The sequence below is a fragment of the Amphibalanus amphitrite genome, unplaced genomic scaffold, assembly GCF_019059575.1.
Source record: "Amphibalanus amphitrite isolate SeventyFive unplaced genomic scaffold, NRLGWU_Aamphi_draft 001443F_arrow, whole genome shotgun sequence".
Lineage (NCBI taxonomy): Eukaryota > Metazoa > Arthropoda > Thecostraca > Balanomorpha > Balanidae > Amphibalanus > Amphibalanus amphitrite.
Window position 1 is genome coordinate 121,975 of NW_024882936.1, and position 19,072 is coordinate 141,046.

Sequence of the window (19,072 nt, forward strand, 5' to 3'; positions counted from 1 at the left end):
ATGCTTGGTACAGTGGCAGAACCGCGTTAAGTCCCGCCAGAGTCCGTACTCGGCTCCGGCCTTTTTGCGTGGCCGAGGATAGCTTCGCATCACATAATGTTGACGAAGAGCCTAAATTAGGCCGATAAACCGTCTGAGCTTTCTGTGTTTACGCGGAGCCGCGTGCTCGCAGCTTTCCGTGCCCCTTGGTCGGTAAGAAGCGACGCAGAGTGCTGCGGCACAGTATAACTTCAGGGGCTTGAAACACCGACATCTAGTGCCCCAGTGAAAGAGCTAAGAGCTATGCGGCACAGTATCCGTTCAGGCGTCTGACGCTACCGCCATCTAGGAACTTTAACGGAACTAACTTCAATGTAGTACGGTTTTGCGCTGACACTGTTCTAAATTGGTTGCTATAGGTAGTATTTTGTTTATCAAAATAATGCATTTGGTAAAACTATCGCTAGGTTGATGAATTGGTTATCTGTTGGACTCAGACGGTTCCAAACTTCCACTTACGGGATTTCTAAAGGCATGTCGGGTCTCTTCCTTACGCCACACTGGCTGGGCCCTTCAGCCGTGAACTTAGCGTGACAGCATCATTTTCGCCGGCCGGCACGGTCAGGGCCACTTCTGACACGGAGCGGGCGTCTTTGGCCGTGGCGAGCCGCTCTGTTTGTGTTGTATGCCTCACCTGGGTGATTGTATCGACCGTCTCGGCGGCCGCCGACCGCCGCCGCCGCCGGCCGTCAGTGTGGGGCGTCCGGCCGCCAGGCACCGACTGATTGGCGAGCCGTCCCGTCCGGGGACACGACAGACGCCCTGTCACCAGCCGCGGACCACCCAGTGGAGACAGAGGGACTCGTGACACGGCGCAACGAGAAAAGAGCTTTTATAGTGATAACGCTGACTTGGGAGTGGGACGCTGTGGTGCGAAATTTAACCGTGTGGAGGCATCACATACTGAACAAAGGTGTAAAAGTAAGTTTACTAGCTGATTTAAGGGCTTGAGGATCAGTTTTGTTCCGTTGTTGATTTCACCTGGAGCTGTGGTGGCGCTGTGTCCGGAGGCAGCGGCGCCTCTCGCTGGACCGGCTCAAGACCAGCCGCCATGCCGGCGGCTGCCGCCGTCCCCAGTGCCCCCGCCGAGTCGCCGGCTCGTCCCCCGGCCTACGTCGACTGTTACGTGTGCGGCCGTCAGTTCGGCTCGCGCTCTGTGGCCCTGCACGTGACGCGCTGCCTGGAGCGCTGGCGGGCCGCTAATGCCACGCTGCCGGCGTCGGAGCGCTCAGCCGAGCCGCAGCCGCCGCCGGCCGCCGAGCCGTCTCTCAACTCGTCCTGGCCGCGCAGCAACGGCCGGCTGCGCGCTGCGCTCGAGGAGCAGCAGAGCCCGCGCGTCTCGCGGCCGCGCACTGCCACCCTGAAAAAGCCGCGAGTGCTCGACGCCGAGAAGAAGGCCGAGCTGGACATGTCGACCACGCGCTGCAACGAACTGCTCCAGCTGGCGGCGGAGAACCGCGCGCGCCGGGAGCGGCCCGAGCGCGCCGCCTCCGAGGAGCGCGCCGGCCGGCCGCAAACCATCAAACTCAGCCAGCCCTCCTCGCGCGACCTCAACGTGCCCAACATCGACTACCGCTCGGCGGCCGTCATATCACCCGATGGCCGCGCCAAGGCGACCAAGGCTACCTCCAAGCTCGGCAGGCGGCTACCCAACTTCACGCGCGCCCTCGAGGAGCTGTTTCACGCGCCGCGCGCCAAGGCCGGCGTGCCGCGGCCGTGCATGTCGTGCGGCAAGCCGGAGAATCCGGAGCGGTTTCACAGCCATCCGGCCGAGCCGTCCGCCGAGCCGCCGCGCCGCGCCAAGCGGCCCTCCAAGAAGCGGATGTCGATCCAGCGTCCGGTGGCGATCCGGTACCGGGCGGCCGGCGGCGGCGGCGGCGCGCCGCAGCCGCCCATCGTCGACCCGGTGGCGCAGCGCAAACAGCAGCTGGAAGAGGAGCAGCGGCTCAAACAGCAGCGACTCAGGGAGGAGTACCTCAAGAAGGAGGAGAAGAGCAAGAAGGCGCGCGAGGACGCCATGCGCAAGAAGCTGGCGTTCACGATGGCGAAGCAGCAGCGCGTGACAAACGGGGCGGCGGCGCCGCCGCGGCCGGAGCCGTGCTACGTGTGCGGGAAGCCGTTCGGTGCCAACTCACTGCTTATTCACCAGCCTCAGTGCCTGGAGGTGAGTGGCCCCCACTGCACAGTCAGTTCCTGCAGTCAGCAACAGTCGCCGACCAGGTGAGGGCGACGCCCATCTTTTTCATAAAGGTTTTCCCATATTTTCGAGGAAAACGAGCGTGTGTTCAATTACGAGATGCATTGACTGAAAGCCGATTTTAACCCACGCACCGACGGGGGTCTGCGCCAACTAAGAACCGACGGGGGGCGGATGACCGCCCCCCCCCCTGAGATCTTGAGAACGAAGCAATATAGCGACAAGCGGTAGGTAAACGGCATGGGGTACGCACGGGCAAGGTCCACGATTTTTACAAAGGTCATTTTCAGGTCAGGCAAAGATGACGTCACAGGGGTCAAAAAAGTCCAAATGAGTTCTGGGTTCATTGGTGCCTATTCCTGAGCCCGACTCACTAGCTAAATTTGGTCGGTAGCTTGACGAAAACTCGGAGGGCGTCTCATGCAGCCTTATTGAAATTAAGTACGGTAATAATGTATGATGTCACCATTAGCGTCGTCACGGGGGGGCAAGCGGGGCAGCTTGCCGCCCCCCCCCCCCCAACCTCGGACCGGGCACCCCCTGAGATCAATACAGATCCGATGAGATTTAGGAGTCGGGAAAAAATGGGGGTACTATTTCTGATAATGCCTGTGAGGTCATACTCGGTTGGAGCGTGCAGTTCAAACTAGAGTCGGAGTCGCAGTCGCCAAAATCTTCAAAACTCCGACTCCAGACTCGGAAATGTCAATGCTGTGATTCATTCCCTGTTCCTAGTTGGTTCTTTATTACATTTTATAGCTGATTTTCATAAGTTTTGGAGTGCTGACGCATAATTTTCGTTCAAAGCGTGACACGAAATCTTCGGGATCTTTCTCAACTCTCGTCAAATGTCTGCGACAAGCTCAAGTATTGTTCAAGTGCCGCAGGGCTCATGAGCTTGCTTTTCACACAGGCTCCATAAGGAGCTCTACTGAGCTCTAAGAAGCTTTCAGAGGGTCCAAACCGGCCTCTGTGAGTCCCACTGGTCAGTAGCGGCGAACACCTTCAATTAAGGGGGGGGGGGGGGCACTGCCGAGTGCCGACTTTTGGTCCCATTCTTTCCATGCAACGCCCATTGGGCTAATATTAAAATGCCTAAATCAAAGAGGATACGGTGTCCCGGTACCCTCCCCGTTCCGCCGCCTATGCCACTGGTGTCCATGTTCTCTGAAAGGGCCCATACAGGGATCTTTGAGGATCTTATACATACGTAGACCTCTGAAGGGCCACACGGGTCTTGTATGTATGCATGTATGTATGTAGGTATTGACATCAAAAGCCTTCCACATATGGAGCTCACCCTGAGCGCCTGGGGCCTGGGCCTAGTCGCTTAGCGCCCGCCGCCCACACTGGCTTCTGAGAGCCCCACCTTGGGCTCAGAAAGCCCTAAAGCACCACATACCTACACGTAAATATTTGGGGTGACCCACGCCGATTGGGATCCTAAGCAGGCTTCTGAGAGTCCAAACTGACCGTGAGTGGCCTGAAATGGCCTGGAAGTACGAAGCTTATCCTAAGGGATCCCTTGCCGCTATGCCGTGCGAAACTTTTGGTTCCGTTAAACATTTTTTAATTTTTGCTCGCGTTTGCAGCGCTTCCCTTCACACGAAAAACGAGAAACTTTTTGCTCACACTCGAGTGAACAAAACACTTCCCCTCACGGGAGCAAAGATGAATTACTTTCGATTCACACTTCCGAGTTCCGACATTCACTCTCCGCCGAATGCCCAACTTAGCTACAATCGGCGGCTGGGAACACGGTGCACTGGGGGTCCTCGATTCCACGCCCTGCTGGGGGGGGGGGGCTGAACACCCCTCCCCCTTCTAGCTCGGCTCCTGGGCCACGTAGCGGTACGCGGAAGGCAGCGTTCGAAAAAGCGCCGAAAATAATGACGAAATCACTTCAGGCACTTTTTTTTGTCAGGCCAAAGGTCAGGTCACCAAAGGTTTGAAGGCAAAATTTCGCCGATTTTCAAGTCGAATATCGACAATTTCTAAGAAGCCAACGCATAACTCGGGAACCAATAGAGCTACCAGAAGAGCTACAGCGCCGCGGAAAAGCGCATTCGATAGCCCTATTAACGCCCTTCCCTTTCTGAGCAATTCTCTCAGATTTGACCTAACGTCAGCGATTTGCCTGCAGGGGTAAAAACTGCAAAATAACCGATTTTTGGGAGCAGTTTTTCTGTCATAGCTCTTGACCAAAGCCTTGCACGAGGTTACTTTTACTGGCATCGTGTTTCTCTCGTCAAGACGCATTAGGTAAATGAAATATAACTTGACCTTGAAAGGTAACTTGAAAATTTGACCTCAGGTCAAGGTCATGACTGACAAAATGGTCATGTTGCATATCAGTCGATTCGTATCGTCGAGCTGAACACAGCTAAGGTGTTTTCCTGGCACTTGCATGCCTCTATCAAAAGTTATTTGCGAAGAACTGTTAGATACCATTCGTGACCTGAGATGACCTCAGGGGCATAAACAGGGGTCACAGACATTATTTTCATGTTTAGTGTGCCTAAGTTACTTGTAATTCCGTGTTTGAGAGTGTTTATAATGACTTTCGTCCAAAAGCGGCGCATTTCAGTTTTCTCCCATTGACTTATAATGTGGGGAGGTCGCAAAATTGACCTTAGCTTAGGTCATCGATATCAAAATTCTGAGATATACATTTTGTACATACCATTGCTCTTAGCAATCACTGAAAGTTCCAAAGCGATCGGTCACTCGGTGTAGCTATGACAGACATTGAAACCTTTTATGAGGTGAGGTCACTTCAAGTAGCCTGGCAACTTTACCTTGAATGACCTTGGTCTGAAATTTTCACATATGTAGAATTGATGTATGATAAGGTGTGGCAAAAACGACGGCGCGTGAGATATTCGCGAAAAACCACAGGGGGTGTTCAAACACCCCCCAGCAGGGCGCGGGCTAAGCGTACTTTTCATACATCTTCTCACCCGTCCGTATTTCCACCTATAAATACGTATTTCCATCCTCAGGATACTGAAATTCTTCTCCACGCCGCAACCCCCCACTCCAAGCTGGACATGCAACTTTATCTCATGCGGGCTGCTCCTTTGGAGTGGCACTGCTCCCGAGGGAACGCACCCTGTAGCCGGGTGCAGAGAGTGCTTGGGGGGCTGGTCGGCCTGTCCATTCGGACGGGCTCAGCCCCAGTGACGCACTATGGTGCCTGCCCCGACCAATGTCTCCCCTTAATTCCTATAATCCTTCCGGCTCCAAAATGATCTCATTGGATCGAAAGGGTCCAACCCAACAAAACAAAGAAACAAAAACATCTTCTCCACGCGTGTGGTAAGAATTTACTTGCATTTTCAATATTCCAGACATTTTGCTTGTCTCTGGACTCTGGTCCACCAGCATCCTGAGCATCCGCACACGTAGCATGTTCTTTGGCATGGCGCACCGCTTCCTTTTCTGTTCTTGTCTTATTCTTATGTTATTCTTATTCTTATTCTTATTATCTGATCAGACCGGGCTGTTAGCACTGCCTCCATCTCACGATGCGCCCGTTTAAGCATTTGGCGCGAGCGCATTTCGCCTCCTTCCATTCCTCGCCGTGTTTAACCCTCGCCCGCACATGGGGGGGGGGGGGTGGTTGCCACCCCCCCCCCCAGGTAGTCTTTCTGCTCTGCACTCAACATTTTTAGAGCTAGAAGGCTGATTTTTCGTATAGCTGCTCCTCTATCCTTTCTTGATGTCCACTGAAAATTTCAAGTTTCTGTGATTTTTGGTTTCGGAGATATGACCTTGTTTTTCAGGTCATGTCATGACCCAAATGGCCAATTCTCAACATCTTGCGTTTGCCATGGGCCTTATGAGCTTTTGACACCCTGATTTCGGCCTTTTTTGCCAGTCTTACCTCCTACCTATCATGGAACATGTTGTTTGACGATGTACAGGGGTCAAGGTCAGGGTCAAGGTCAACCTAGGTCACCTAAGATAATTGCGTTTTAGGCAAGCTGAATTTACTTTTTTTTGAAGTTTTTTGACTGCATTTTTGGTAAAAGCTTCTCAGATCATGATTTCATGTAATATGGACCCAAAAACAATCGGTGCACACATCAGTATACACACAGACACACACAGACATACAAACACATATAATTGACCTTGACCTAACTTGACCTGAAATGACCTCAGCAGCAAAATTCTGGTCGGGTAGTGTGACAAAGAGGTTCTAGCTGGCTTGGCACCAGAAAACAGCATCGTCATCGGTATTTGATAAGCAGCACACTTGATATCCAACGGTGACCCAAAACAGCAACATTTTTTAGTTTGACCTGACCTGGAAGGTCAATGACTGACCTGAGAAGGTAAAACTGGGTATCATTGGATTCGTCTCTTCCCAAAGAATCTTTTTGGTCTTTACTGCTAAGCTCTATCTCCAACAGGAACGAAATGGCGCGGGGGGGGGGGGTGGCAACCCCCCCCCCCCATGTGCGTTCTAGGATGGGAAAATGGCATGTGCGGGCGAGGGTTAAAAGTTAGATACTTCTTCTCTTTGCTCATGAGACATTCATTCCTGTCGCAGACGATCCTCTGGCAGCAGTTGGGGTAAGGCGCCGCCGTGTCCTGGACAACTCGGCAGGTCGAGTCGGCTGATGGCTGATCAACGGGCTGGCATGTGGTCAGAAAAGTACAGCCCTTGGTGCACCGGGCGCCGACACAGCCCGGCTCCGTCCACTCGGCGCCGTCCTCCAACAGCTTGTCCAGCTCTTTGGAGTGACACTGTCCCGTCGTGCTATTAGGACACCTGCATGAGGAGCAGCATTTCGGATAGGTGGCGTTTGAAACACCCTCAACCGACACGCACCCCGAGCCGGGCCTTATCTGAGGACAATGTTTTCGGACGTACGGCCGGGTGCATTTCTCAAATATACACCCTGGTTCAGTCCATTCGTCTTCTTCCAAGAAAAGGTGTTTCAATGCATCGGAGTAGCACACCTGCATTGAACGATATATTCGGAAGACTCGCACTGGACAACACGCGGGAAACTCATCTCTATAAACTCCCTCAATGGAAGTCTGGGAGCGGTTGACAGATTCGCAGGTAGTGATGTTGATCTGGCCCAGGACACACCTGACCTGCTCGCAGCCCGACTTGGTCAAACCCGCTTTGTCTAGAGGACGTCTATACCGCTCGGTCCACAAGGCTCCGTCGGGGACATGCCCGTTGAACGCCTTCCAGTAGCAGGAGCCGTTCCCGGTGGCCGCGCACAGCTCGATGACCGCCCACAGTAGAGCGATGGCGCGCACCATGTTCAGAGCGATGAGCGCTGTCCGCCGCACTGGCGCCCGGCCCGGCCCGGCTGCAGCTATATAGCCGCTGCACCTGCGCTCCGCACTCCGCGCCGTCTGAGTCACACTCCGCCACCCGCCGCGCCGTCTGAGTCACACTCCGCCACCCGCCGCGCCGCGCCGCGTGCGGGCCAGTCCCCGAGGACGGGCCGCGGCGCGGGCCAAAGGTGCAGCTGACGGGAGACGACCGCAACATTTCATCAGCCTTCTGTCTATAGCTCATCGCCTGAATCCTGAAGGCGGTGCGCCATAGGCATAAACAGCCTGCTTTATGACGAGGCATCGAAGTCTGGAACACCATCACTGTGAAGCGCACACAAAGAAGAGCTGTGTTGAGAACGCTTTTGCGTGGAATGCGTGTGAACTGCTGGTTCTGTAGCAAGCGAAGATAATGGATACCTATATGCGTACACTTGCTAGAATTAGCATATCATATATTTTGGCTCATTAAGTGGTAAGTGGTAGGTATACATATGCGAGAGGGATATTATCCATGATCCGAGACTCGTTATCCGAAACTTGTCCAGCATAGGACTTCCCTAATCTGATCCCTGCACCTACCCGACCTACCCACTGGCGGTCCCAGGGGGGGGGGGGCACGGGGGCCATGGCCCCCCCTTTGGTGCTGAAAGGTGGGGCCATACTATCTTTTGGCCCCACCTTTCAGATCGAACAAAAGTCCTAGAAAAGCTTTTCGTATGTTTCATTTTCTTTCTTGCGCCATCAAAGGACGTAAATTTCACTCATGAGGGCTCAGTTTCGCATTCTGTCAATTTGGTGGTCAGCGTCGCTGGCACCGGTTCACGAGTATGGCCGGATCTTATATGGAATATCAGCGTGGGTTTACTTGAGGCTCTCGTAGGCCCAGCAATGGCTGGCATGAGACCCTCTTCGGCAGTGGTGGGTGGGCCCTGCTAAAGGAGATTGGCTCTAAGACACTAAAGTAAGACCTCATGGGTTGGTGCTGTGCACCTCAGAAGCCCGGTGGTGACGCCGTATGCCGGCTTGGTTTCTTAAGGATTAGCGTGGGAACTCCGGGGCCTGCATAGAGTTTGCATGAGCTAATATGTAATCTCAGAGGCATGTGTGTAATGTGTACACAGTGGCGGTCGCGGGGGGGGGGGGCATCAGGGCCATGCCCCCCCCCAAGGTCAATAAAGGGGGCCATCATATCATTTGCCCCCCCCCCCCCCTCAAACAACCAATGGGCCCCCATGTAGGTGTATGGGGCCCTGGCAATTATTCGATCGTCACGAAGCTAAAAAAAAAAAACCCACGCCCAGCTATCAATATAGCTCCCACACCGGTCTTTGAGCGTCCTACACTGACCTCTGAGGGAACTTCAGTGGCGGTCAAGTGCCCACGTTGACCGCTAAGAGCCTACATCAACCTCTGAGACCCCACATCTGGCCTATGAGGGCCCCTAACAGGCCTCAGGGGTCCCAACCGGCGTCTGAGGGTCTCACACCGGTCTCTGGTGGCCTTATTTCTGTCTGTGGTGTCCCAAGACGAACCTTAAGGTGCCAATGAGGGCCCCGCACTGGCTGCTGAAGACCCGATGCCGGCCTCTAAGGGCCTGCATTGGCATTTGAGGAGGGCCCATCTTGGCCTTTGAGGGCCCTCTGCTGGCCTCTGGGGTCCAACGACGGCTCATGCCGGTCTTTTAGGGCCCCACGCTGACCTCTGAGGGCCCATGTTGGCCTGTAATAACCCACATTAGCCTCTGAGAGCCCAACTCGGTCACTGATTGTCTCAAACTACTGGCCTTTGTAGTTTGCAGGCCCTGTACTGGTCTCTGAAGGCCCTAAACTGGCCTCTACGTGAAAACATATATGGGTGGGTTTCTGAAGATCAGAGGGCTCACGCAGTCTCCGGCACAGCCTTACGTTGGTCCTGATCGAGATTACTTTGCGTCCTGATGGTCCGGCGCAGATTCCCTCATATTTCGACGTCGGGACCCCATGAGCCGGTGTGGGTCCTGGGGCTGGCAGAGACTGATGAAGTCCTTAGGGCTCAGGGCCAGTCTTTTTAGCAGTAAGACTAGGCAGGTTGAGTGAGCCCCAATAGAGCCGCTGCGAAGCCCCGCAGGAGTCGCGCGCGGCCCTCAGATGCCAATTTTGAAAGCTCGGAACCTGTGGGGGGTCTCCAGAGGCCGGTCGGTGTACCTACTCTCTCCCGCCGCCACACAACTAGGTATGTTACCTATATGAGTAAATGTCATAGTCTGAAAATGCTCTCTGGGTTTCACATGCTTGTTCAAAGCAAGAGGTATCTGTACTTTTCCGAATTGTTTTATAGTGGTAAGGTCATGAATCCGCGTGCCTGACCTTCCAGTATACCTATGCTACACCGATCCGTCGTCATGGTGCAGTGGGCCGACCGGTGGAAGCACCGTGGGACGGGAAATGGAACTGGTGATTTTGCCTTAAATTGAGCTTAAAAATTTCACGCAAGAATCAGATGGATGAAGCATAAGTAATGCCAACTGCGCGGCACCTCGTGGACGTAAAAAATTAGCCGATCACCCCCCCCCCCTCCCGGTGACGGATAAATGTTATGTCCCGCGAGTGTGACTTTGGCCCCCCCTTTTGCTAGCGGCTGCGACCGCCAGTGGACCTACCCAAGTTACCTAGGTACTGCTGCCCTCGCACGGTCAGCATCGGTCCGAGGCAGCAGACGCGGTTATCTACCTGCCGAGCAGCGAGCGTATAGCACAGGCCGCAGAGCTGACTCCACCCATAACACCCAGAGCTGCGCTCCCGATAGTCAACCGTGGAATTTTGCAGTATATGCTGTAACACATTATAATCACTCAGATTTACTGGATGAGTCTCTTGTCGTTCTGTTCTTCAGTTTTTCCCCGGTTCCCGACTCCGAACACTCCCGATCTGCCCGTAGAAGTGGCGCCGCGAGAACGACTCTCTGCCGGAGCCGGAGCGGCAGCCGGAGCCGCAGCCGGCGCCGGCCGGAGGTCAGAGGTCAGACGCCGACCCGCCGGCCGGAGGTCAGAGGTCAGGGGGTCAGCCGCCGCCGGCCGGAGGTCAGAGGTCAGAGGGTCAGCCGCCGCCGGCGCCGGAGGCCCAGCTCACCGACAGCCGGACAGAGGACCAACAACAGGTTAGCCAACGACGTGCTGATGCAATGCACTGACGGCTGATGCAAGGGAGCACGTGTCGAATGGGCCACTGACGCGCGAGTCACCTGGGACGGTGGAAATAATATGCTGCCATATTTAACTTTGAACGTTTTGATATCCATGTGACAAATTAAAAATATTGATGCAATGATGAGTTTTTATAACTTGTTGATTAAATAATAGGTATAATTAATCTTAAAGTAAATCAAATGTTAAAAGGATTCATTTTTCGTCATTCGTGATTCACAGCCAGCATGGTGTGAATGTCGTGATGCGTCTGTCCGGTTTCAGGCGGACCTGGTTCCCTGCCGGCGCTGCGGCCGTACGTTCTTCCCCGACCGTGTACAGCTGCATGAGAAGAACTGTCAGCCCAAGGACGCAGACGCCGCGGCCCGGGAGGCGCCGGCGCAGGTACGGCACGAGCTGACACGGACACGCCAGCTATCGGCTGTTTATTTTGCACCCAAGGCTCTAAAGTATAAGCTATGTTCTTGGTATAAACTTGCCTTTTCACCTGTTTGATGCTTCATCGGGCTATGTAGGTAGTAGGTAAATACCTATGCAGAACTCGAAGAGCTAGGCAAGAGTCAGTCTTGCAAGAGTCTTGCACCCAAAACTCGAGCAGCGCAGCAATGTCGAACCGAACCCCTCCGCGTATCCACCGGGTGCGCCTAGTCCGCCCGGTTCCGTCGCCGGTGCGTCGGGGTCGCCTCCCGGGCGGCGCCGCGGCTCGGCCGGTGCCTCTGCACGTGGTGACGCTGTCGCCGCCGCGACAGGTGGCTCCTCCGTCCGTGTGCTACATCTGTAAGGCGCGGTTTCCACCGGACCAGCTGGCCGCTCACGAGGTGGAGTGTGTCAGCCGGTGGCGCGCGCAGAACGCCGTCACCGGCCAACAGATGGTGCCGCTGCCGGCTCTGGCGCTGCCACCGCAGCAGCAGCAGTCGGAACAGCAACCGGAACAGCAACAAGAACAGCAGCCAGAACAGCAACCAGAACAGCCGCCGCCGACAGAAGGAGCGACAACGGTGGCAATGCCCAGTGGTGAGAGTCAGAGAGCAAACACTTCGAATTGTTTTGTAATTGATTTTTGTTCATAGATCATTTATGTTTTGCTGATCCACCATTGAGCTTGCGTGAGATCACCATACGACATGCGAAAGTAAAAAACGATGGCCCAGTGTCGACGTGGGAAAACATGGGAAACCCATCATTGCTTGACCTAGCGCCTATACGCGAGTGTTCACTGTCGCATGTAACTGAGGGGCCAACTAAGCAGATTAAACACAATTTCCCCTGATAAATGACTCTAAATTGATGAGGAGCAAGGGCCAGAGCGATGCTGCACCTGTAGACGAAGTTTCGACGAGGCAGCGTGACTATAGCCGCCTATCAGTCACAATGGTGCGCAGATCCATGCCAACTAGCAAAGGTTAGGTCCCGAGCCATTTGGCCCAAACGGTCTATTGATCCGTGTGACCCATATATCATGCAAGGTCGATGGGAATGCCTTGCATTGATCGGTGGCCATTGTTGGGCTCCAGAAATGTCGCGTCACTCCAAAATGGCTCCACTGTCCGATAGGAATGCTTATTCAGACCCGGACGACCGTTTTCATACAACATGAAAGTGCACGAATGTCGTTAAGAACGTCACAATTATATAAAGGCATTGCAGCGACCTATACGAGCTGCAAAACGAAGCGAAGCTTTAATAACTTTTTCATGGATTATCATTATATAGTCGGTACGTATACCATTGTCATGCTTGAACTATCCATCCAAGGGCATGCCTATTCCATCTCATGGTGGTAGTTCCGAGTAATGGCGTTGACTCATTGACTGACGTGTGACTGATATCACCGTGTAACATGTGACCATATAACTGATGAGACGCGTCACGTGTTGGCAGGAGCTGCACCGACCGCGGCGGTGGCGGTGGCCCCCTCGGCGCCCGCTGCCGGCCCGGTCGAGCAGCTCGAGGGCCAGCTGGACGCTCTCATCGACGCCGCCTGGCAGAGCCACCTCTCCGAGCTGGTGCCGTGCCCCAACTGCGCGCGCACCTTCTTCCCCGACCGGCTGGAGAAGCACACCAAAAACTGCAAGGTCGACCCCAAACAGAAGTGACCCCCGACCGGGTGGGCTCGGCTGAATCGCCAACCGAGTGATGCAAGTGAGAGGATCTGACCAAGCGGCCTAGGACGGCTGCACGCGCACTGCACAGTTGCCGGATATCTTACGCTATGGGCCATTGCGGAGCTATATGGTGACTATGTTGCCAAAAGATGTCTGGTAATGATGTCGAATTTGAGGATGAATTTGACAGCGCTTATGCTACTTGCATGGGCCGCTGATTTAGTACTAATTTCAAATAGTTTTAGTTGGATTGACGGTTTATTTCAGCAAACCATTTCTTTTACCTGACAAGCAGGCGATCTTATCAATCTCTTTTTCGGTTGCTCCTTTAGTTTCTGCTTATGCAATAGGTACGAGGTTAATGGTGCAATTCATGTCTGTAAACTTATTGACTTTAAATCAAGAAGGCGATGCAATCCATTCATGTTGCCAACAAACCATGCCTTATATTAACACTGAAGTTAATAACACTCCAGTGATTTGTGTAGAAGTGTAGACGTCTACCTAGTTGGCAGCATTGCTGATATCGTGGCGTTTTGCGAGAGATGTGATACCGCGAGGCATGATAGGTAATACGGTGGTACCTGAATCACTAATTAGGTTTGCGGTGTCAGAACGTGGACGATGTCCGGATTTATTTCTGTGTCGTTTCTGTCACAAGGTAATCGTCGCATATAATCATGCAATACACACGGGAACATGGAACATATTGTTGTTTGAGGCAGGCAACTGATGACAATTATGTGTACGTAGAGCTTGTGCGATTCGAGAGCGACTCATTCGTGCAAACAATTAAGTGACAAGAAACGTCACATTCATTTTGCTTCTGTACCATCTGCGAACACGGGGGCGGCGTCATCCATCATGGCGTCCTCCCCTCCGTCATCGCTCTGACCCGAGTCCATGTGACTCGTATCGCCGTCGTCGTCGTCGTCGTCATCGTCGTCATCATCGTCATCATCATCGTCTTGGTCGTCGTAGGCGGCGCGTCTGTCGGCGGCGCTGAGGTCCCGCTCCTCCCTCTCCACCTGACGCTCCATGTCGGGCACGGGGTCCTCCTCCAGCTCAGTGGTGGCCGCCGGCTGCTCGGCCGCCTCACGCTGCCAGCGGTGCGGCTGCGGCTCCGGGCCGGGGCCCAGCTCAGCCCGCCGCCACAGAGCCAGAGCGTCCTCCCGCACCCGCGGGTCGGCGACGGCGCGCCGCCGCTGACGAGCCGACCGCCCGTCCAGCCGCTCGATCAGCACCGGGTGGCCGCCGTCCATGGCCAGCCGCAGCCGAGCCTGCTCCGAGCGGCGTCTGCGGGCTGCCGGCGTCTGAGGTGCCGCTGCCGGTGCCGCCGGCGGCTGCCCGGCCGCTGGTGCCGCTGCTGGTGCCGCACCTGACGATGCCGCTGGTGGTGCCGCTGGTGGTGCCGCTGGTGGTGCCCCCGGTGGTGCGCCTGGTGCCGCTGGTGGTGCCCCTGGTGGTGCTCCTGGTGCCGGCGGCGGAGGCTGGCCCGGCGATGGCGCGCCTGGCGGGGCCGGCGGCTGTGCGCCCGGCGGCGGCGGTGCCGGGGGCGGCTGGCCGGCCGGAGGAGCAGCTGGCGGCGCGGCCGGCATCCCCGGCGCCGGCGGCTGGTCACCGGGCAGCGGGAACGGCAGCGCCCGTGTCTCCATCGGAGGCGGCGGCTGCCACCCTGGAGCGGGATAGTACGGCGACTGGGGCGGACCAGGGACCGGCGCCGCCTGTGGTGACCAGGCGCCGGCAGCTGCAGGGCCCATCTCAGCTGAGGCGTCTCTGAGCGAGCGCTGGAGTGATGAATAATGCTCTTCAGGGAGCAACGTATCTTGGTGGTAGCTCTGTAGGTAGTTTGGGATATCAGCTACCCATTCCGCTTTCACATCTCGTCTCCTAACACCTGTTTTAGCTTCACGCTTGCGTCTGCCCTGACTTGGTCCTCCGACCTCCTTCTTGGACCGGCCGTGGCGCCGCTTCCTGCGCTGGTCGTCCTCCTCTTCCACGATAATTGTGTTCTGTCCCAGCTTCTTCAGTTCCATCATTGCCGGACCCAGAATGGCCAGCGTCTTGTCAACACTGCTCTCCACGTTATCGAGTCGAGCCGATATCTCTCGCTTGCGAGATATGACTCTCTCCAAAACCATATTCAGTTTTGATTCCAGTCGTTTGACTTGGCTGACAAGGTCGCTGACCCCAGAGTTGATGGACGTTACTTGTGTTACTACTTCTTTAGGCATTGTTTGAACTACTGTCTGAATGGGCACGGGCTGTGGTACCGCCTTGTCTATGGTCTTGATCGTTTCTATGGTTTCCACACCATCTAAAACAACACAGACACTGATCAATCCTATCTTATTTTCATTTGTGGTGGGTCAAGTGGGCAGGCACAGTAGGAAAATAAAAAGAAAATGGGAAACAAACGTTGCTAAGTGAAATGACTCACAAGCCAACGCTGCTAAAAAGCACCAAAATCGTTTTCTTAGGCCGCCCGTTCAGCGGCGGATGGCTGGAGTGTCAGCTGTTCCGCACGGCATCCGTGTATTGCGGTACAGCCTATCTGTCCAGTGTCCAGCAGCGTTAGCCTGTCGGGCGAGAACTGCGACAACATCGGCCCTTCCCCGCAGAGCTCTCTGTGAAGACAGAGCTCTTTGTCTGTGCTATTTGAAAGCGTTTTTAAAGTAGGGTGAATAGGTCAAAAACGCCCCCATTAAGCGCGAAACCTTCTGACACTCAACCCAACCCAGATTACTCAAACCTTTGGGCACCATCATGTAGCTCATTCTTTTTACTACGCTTTGAGACCAAGAAAAGACACTTGCGTGTGGTATTTAACCCCCCAAAAAGGTTTCCGCATACCCTTACAAAAGGGCGTTTTGCCCCACACCCTGGGTAATACGCCCACACCCATGTGCAAAGCGCCCCCACCCCATCCATCAACAGAAAATGATGAACATGGCAGAACTTGACGTCATTCTGACGTCATTTGTGGTCAACCTATCATAGCCTTTGGAATAAAATGTTGTTGCAATGTGTAAAATGGATGCCCGGAGGAGTCCTGAAAGTTTGGTGACGATATCTGCAGTCGTTTAGGATATATCAGCAAAAAAGGACAGGGAGAGGCCTTTTCGGCCCCGACTTACAGGGCGCTACCCTGCACTCTCACCACCGTGCAAAACGCCCCCCTTTCAGAAAACTGGGGGCGTCTTGCCCCATGCATCGAGTAGGCGTCTTTCCCCATCCACCCCATTTCCGGTCAACAAAATATTGACAAAAAACGCGCCACTAGCGCCGCAGCATAATAAATTCAACAGAATGACAATAAAACGCAGTTTTGAGTGATGTGCACAATAGCAAGTTTTGTGATATAAAGAGGGCATCAAAAGCTTAGGAATCTTCTGTAAAAACAACAAAAACAACACCCAAAACCAACATCAGCACCTACCCACGCTGCTCCTCAAGACGCAGAACCGGAAATAGAGAACTACGTAAACAAGCAGCTGACTGTTCTGAAAGACAGGATAAAACACCTATCCGTCGATAAGATCTACGATTTTTTTAGGGGAGGCGTTTAACCCAGGGGTGCGTTTTCCCCACAGTTACCCTACTCATAAGACAGATAACTTGGGTGGATGCCAAATAACTATCATTTGGCGTTTCTTTTGTCTTAGGTTTCTACGTTGAATGTTTTTTCTCTGAACCATTACGTGCATAAATAATGTATTAACGAGGGGAAAATGCATTGTTACCAGTAAGCTGGAATTTCACTAATTCAAATTCGTCTAAAAGGCTCACTGGACTTTAACTTAGGCTCTCTCTTGGGACCAAACATAGGGTCGCATTCTACATCTATGTAATAAAAGCAATATCTCATTTTTGCGTGCACCGTTTAAAAAAGTTGCTTTTTGAAGCTTTTCTTTCAAGAAAAGCGCGATCATTGATCAATGAGCATATTCATCTACTTTCTAAACATTTTTTAGTTCAAACACGGTCCCCTTTTGTAACATTTTTATATCAATATGTTACAAATCCGGAGAAAATCATGGTGCAGCGAAAAATGACACCATATTCAGCAGAACAATTGATATCGGCTTCACACTTAAGACGCTTCGATCGGCTTCACGCCTATAGAACTGCTACGATGATGCATTAATGCAATATGCCAATACAATCAATCGGTATAATACATACCAGTATAACGCCTTTTGGGGCGACTAACGGAGCGAGCGAGAGGGTGGGCCTTGCACGTGCGAAATTGCGAAGGGGTACCTCCAACTGACTTGTGCAAAGGCCACCGTTACACGAACAGTTACGTGTATTTAATTGCATGTTTTGCAATAAAAACATATGGGGAAATATTTACATCTTAGCGTATGACAAAAGCATGGCAAGGCAGCCAGCCTCCAGGCATGAATCCAATCGTAGGGCAAAGCCTGTATCTGCCTATACTTGAAAGGGATACGATTCAACAACGATGAATGACATGAACAAACACAGCTATCACGCCAAACACATCACTTATCATCATCGTCGTCGTCGTCGTCATCGTCATCGTCATCATCATCGTCATCGTCATCGTCATCATCATCGTCGTCGTCAATGTCGTCGTCATCGTCGTCATCGTCAATGATGATGTCAGTCTCTCTGCCGTGCTTCGCCTCGCGCTTTTTTCTTCGGCCAGCTCCTCCTTGCACTGAGCCAAGTAATCGTAAAATGTTCATTATGCCTACTTCAAATCTCTTCAACTCTGATGCTATTTCTCTTTTTCTTTGAACGACCTTGGCCATGACAGCATTCAAAGCATCTTCTATTCTTCTTGTCAGCTTGACCAGGTCTGGTCCGGTGACGTCTACCTTTTCGACCTCTATCTTCTCTACAGCCGAGGCCTGGGGCGGCGGTGCGGGAATCGTCTCCACAATCTTCTCCTCTTTGGTCACTACCTCCTCTGAAGAACCATCGCTTTCGTCGTCCACCGAAATCACGTCGACCTCACCTGCAAGACAAGCGAAATCTCTCACATCCCTCCGTGACATTTTCGGGAAGAAACTGAAAATGAATCGGTGGGATGTGGAGCTTTCCCTTGGCTTGCAGGGAAGCTGTTCCATGGTACTCGCAATTTTATCCGCACCGTTCATTATCAGTATTTTCTCGCTAACACACGAAATGACTCAAGAGAACAAAAAGCATAGGCAAATTTAATTAAATAGTGGTATATACCTAAACAAATGCACATGATTTATGGACAAAATAAGATTTGAGGGAGCTATTTATGCATCTGTGCAGAGACATTCAGAGGAAATCTACATGGAAAGTATACACAACGAAATCGTCAATTGCCGCTTCCCTATCTGCCATCGTTTCTTCACTTATTAGTCAAAGTTCTTAAGTGTGTACCAGTGGGCAGTGTTGTGTTGGTGATAATTAGTGACCTGATCCATTGATAAAAGCAAATAGATCAGACCCAAGGCGTCAGACCGACCAGTGCTGATCACATCTCAACGTGACAATGTGACGGTAAAAGTAAGACATCGGATCTCACACATGCAAGGAATGAATCCAGCTCCGATGAAATTATCTTGAATTGTAGATTTTTATTTCAGTTTGATTTGTATTCTATTCAATGAAAGCCAATATTCTTAAACAGGTGTTGTGATCTTTACATAGATCTGGTTTAGTAATCCATTTCCTTTCCCTTCACAATGCTTACTTTAAAGAATACGTGCAACTAACAATTTCCCAGCGTTGCCCTCAATATCAATAGGTATGTGAAAGGCGAACGTTGCTATCATCTTTTGGATTTACCTACGGTTAGTCATTGTATCAAGTATCTGACAGATTGTTATATGGAAGATATGTACCATTCAATCACATGGAGTGATCCTACGCATTCGTATTGTCAGATTAAAAATGTTTTTAACTTAGGCTGATGGGAAAGTTGGTTTGATATCAGTTCTTACCTCCAGATGAAAGTGGTATTGTCAGACACACCAAAGACATCACCCAGAACAACTTCATTCTTGCAGCAACAAGTAAGAGAGCTCACCAGGTTGTTCAAAATAAACTTTCTAAGACATTGCATTTATATGGTTATTTACGTGCAGTTATCAACGAGCAATGATTACATAGGGTATGCCAGCATATTTCACATAACTGACAATCCAACCCTTAAAATTACATCTAATGCAGGTATAGGTCTGGCATATGAAATTGCATTGCCTCAGCTGTCTGAAAATAACAAAAAGCAAGGAC

General features: G+C 52.6%; 2 protein-coding genes across 2 annotated transcripts; one reads left to right on the plus strand and one right to left on the minus strand.

The window, feature by feature from the left end:
* Window positions 1–979: 979 nt before the first annotated feature.
* LOC122373103 (zinc finger protein 474-like) lies at window positions 980–13,536 on the plus strand. The gene is made up of 5 exons (XM_043350874.1): window positions 980–2,203; window positions 10,460–10,678; window positions 10,989–11,108; window positions 11,474–11,738; window positions 12,606–13,536. Exons 1-5 carry the CDS (start codon window positions 1,091–1,093, stop codon window positions 12,818–12,820), a joined length of 1,932 nt encoding a protein of 643 aa, XP_043206809.1. The 5' UTR covers window positions 980–1,090; the 3' UTR covers window positions 12,821–13,536.
* Window positions 13,440–19,072, minus strand: LOC122373105 (WW domain-binding protein 11-like). Its single transcript, XM_043350880.1, has 2 exons — window positions 18,781–19,072; window positions 13,440–15,146 (listed from the first exon to the last, which is right to left on the minus strand). The coding sequence occupies exons 1-2, from the start codon at window positions 18,836–18,838 to the stop codon at window positions 13,645–13,647; spliced, it is 1,560 nt and encodes a 519-aa protein (XP_043206815.1). The 5' UTR covers window positions 18,839–19,072; the 3' UTR covers window positions 13,440–13,644.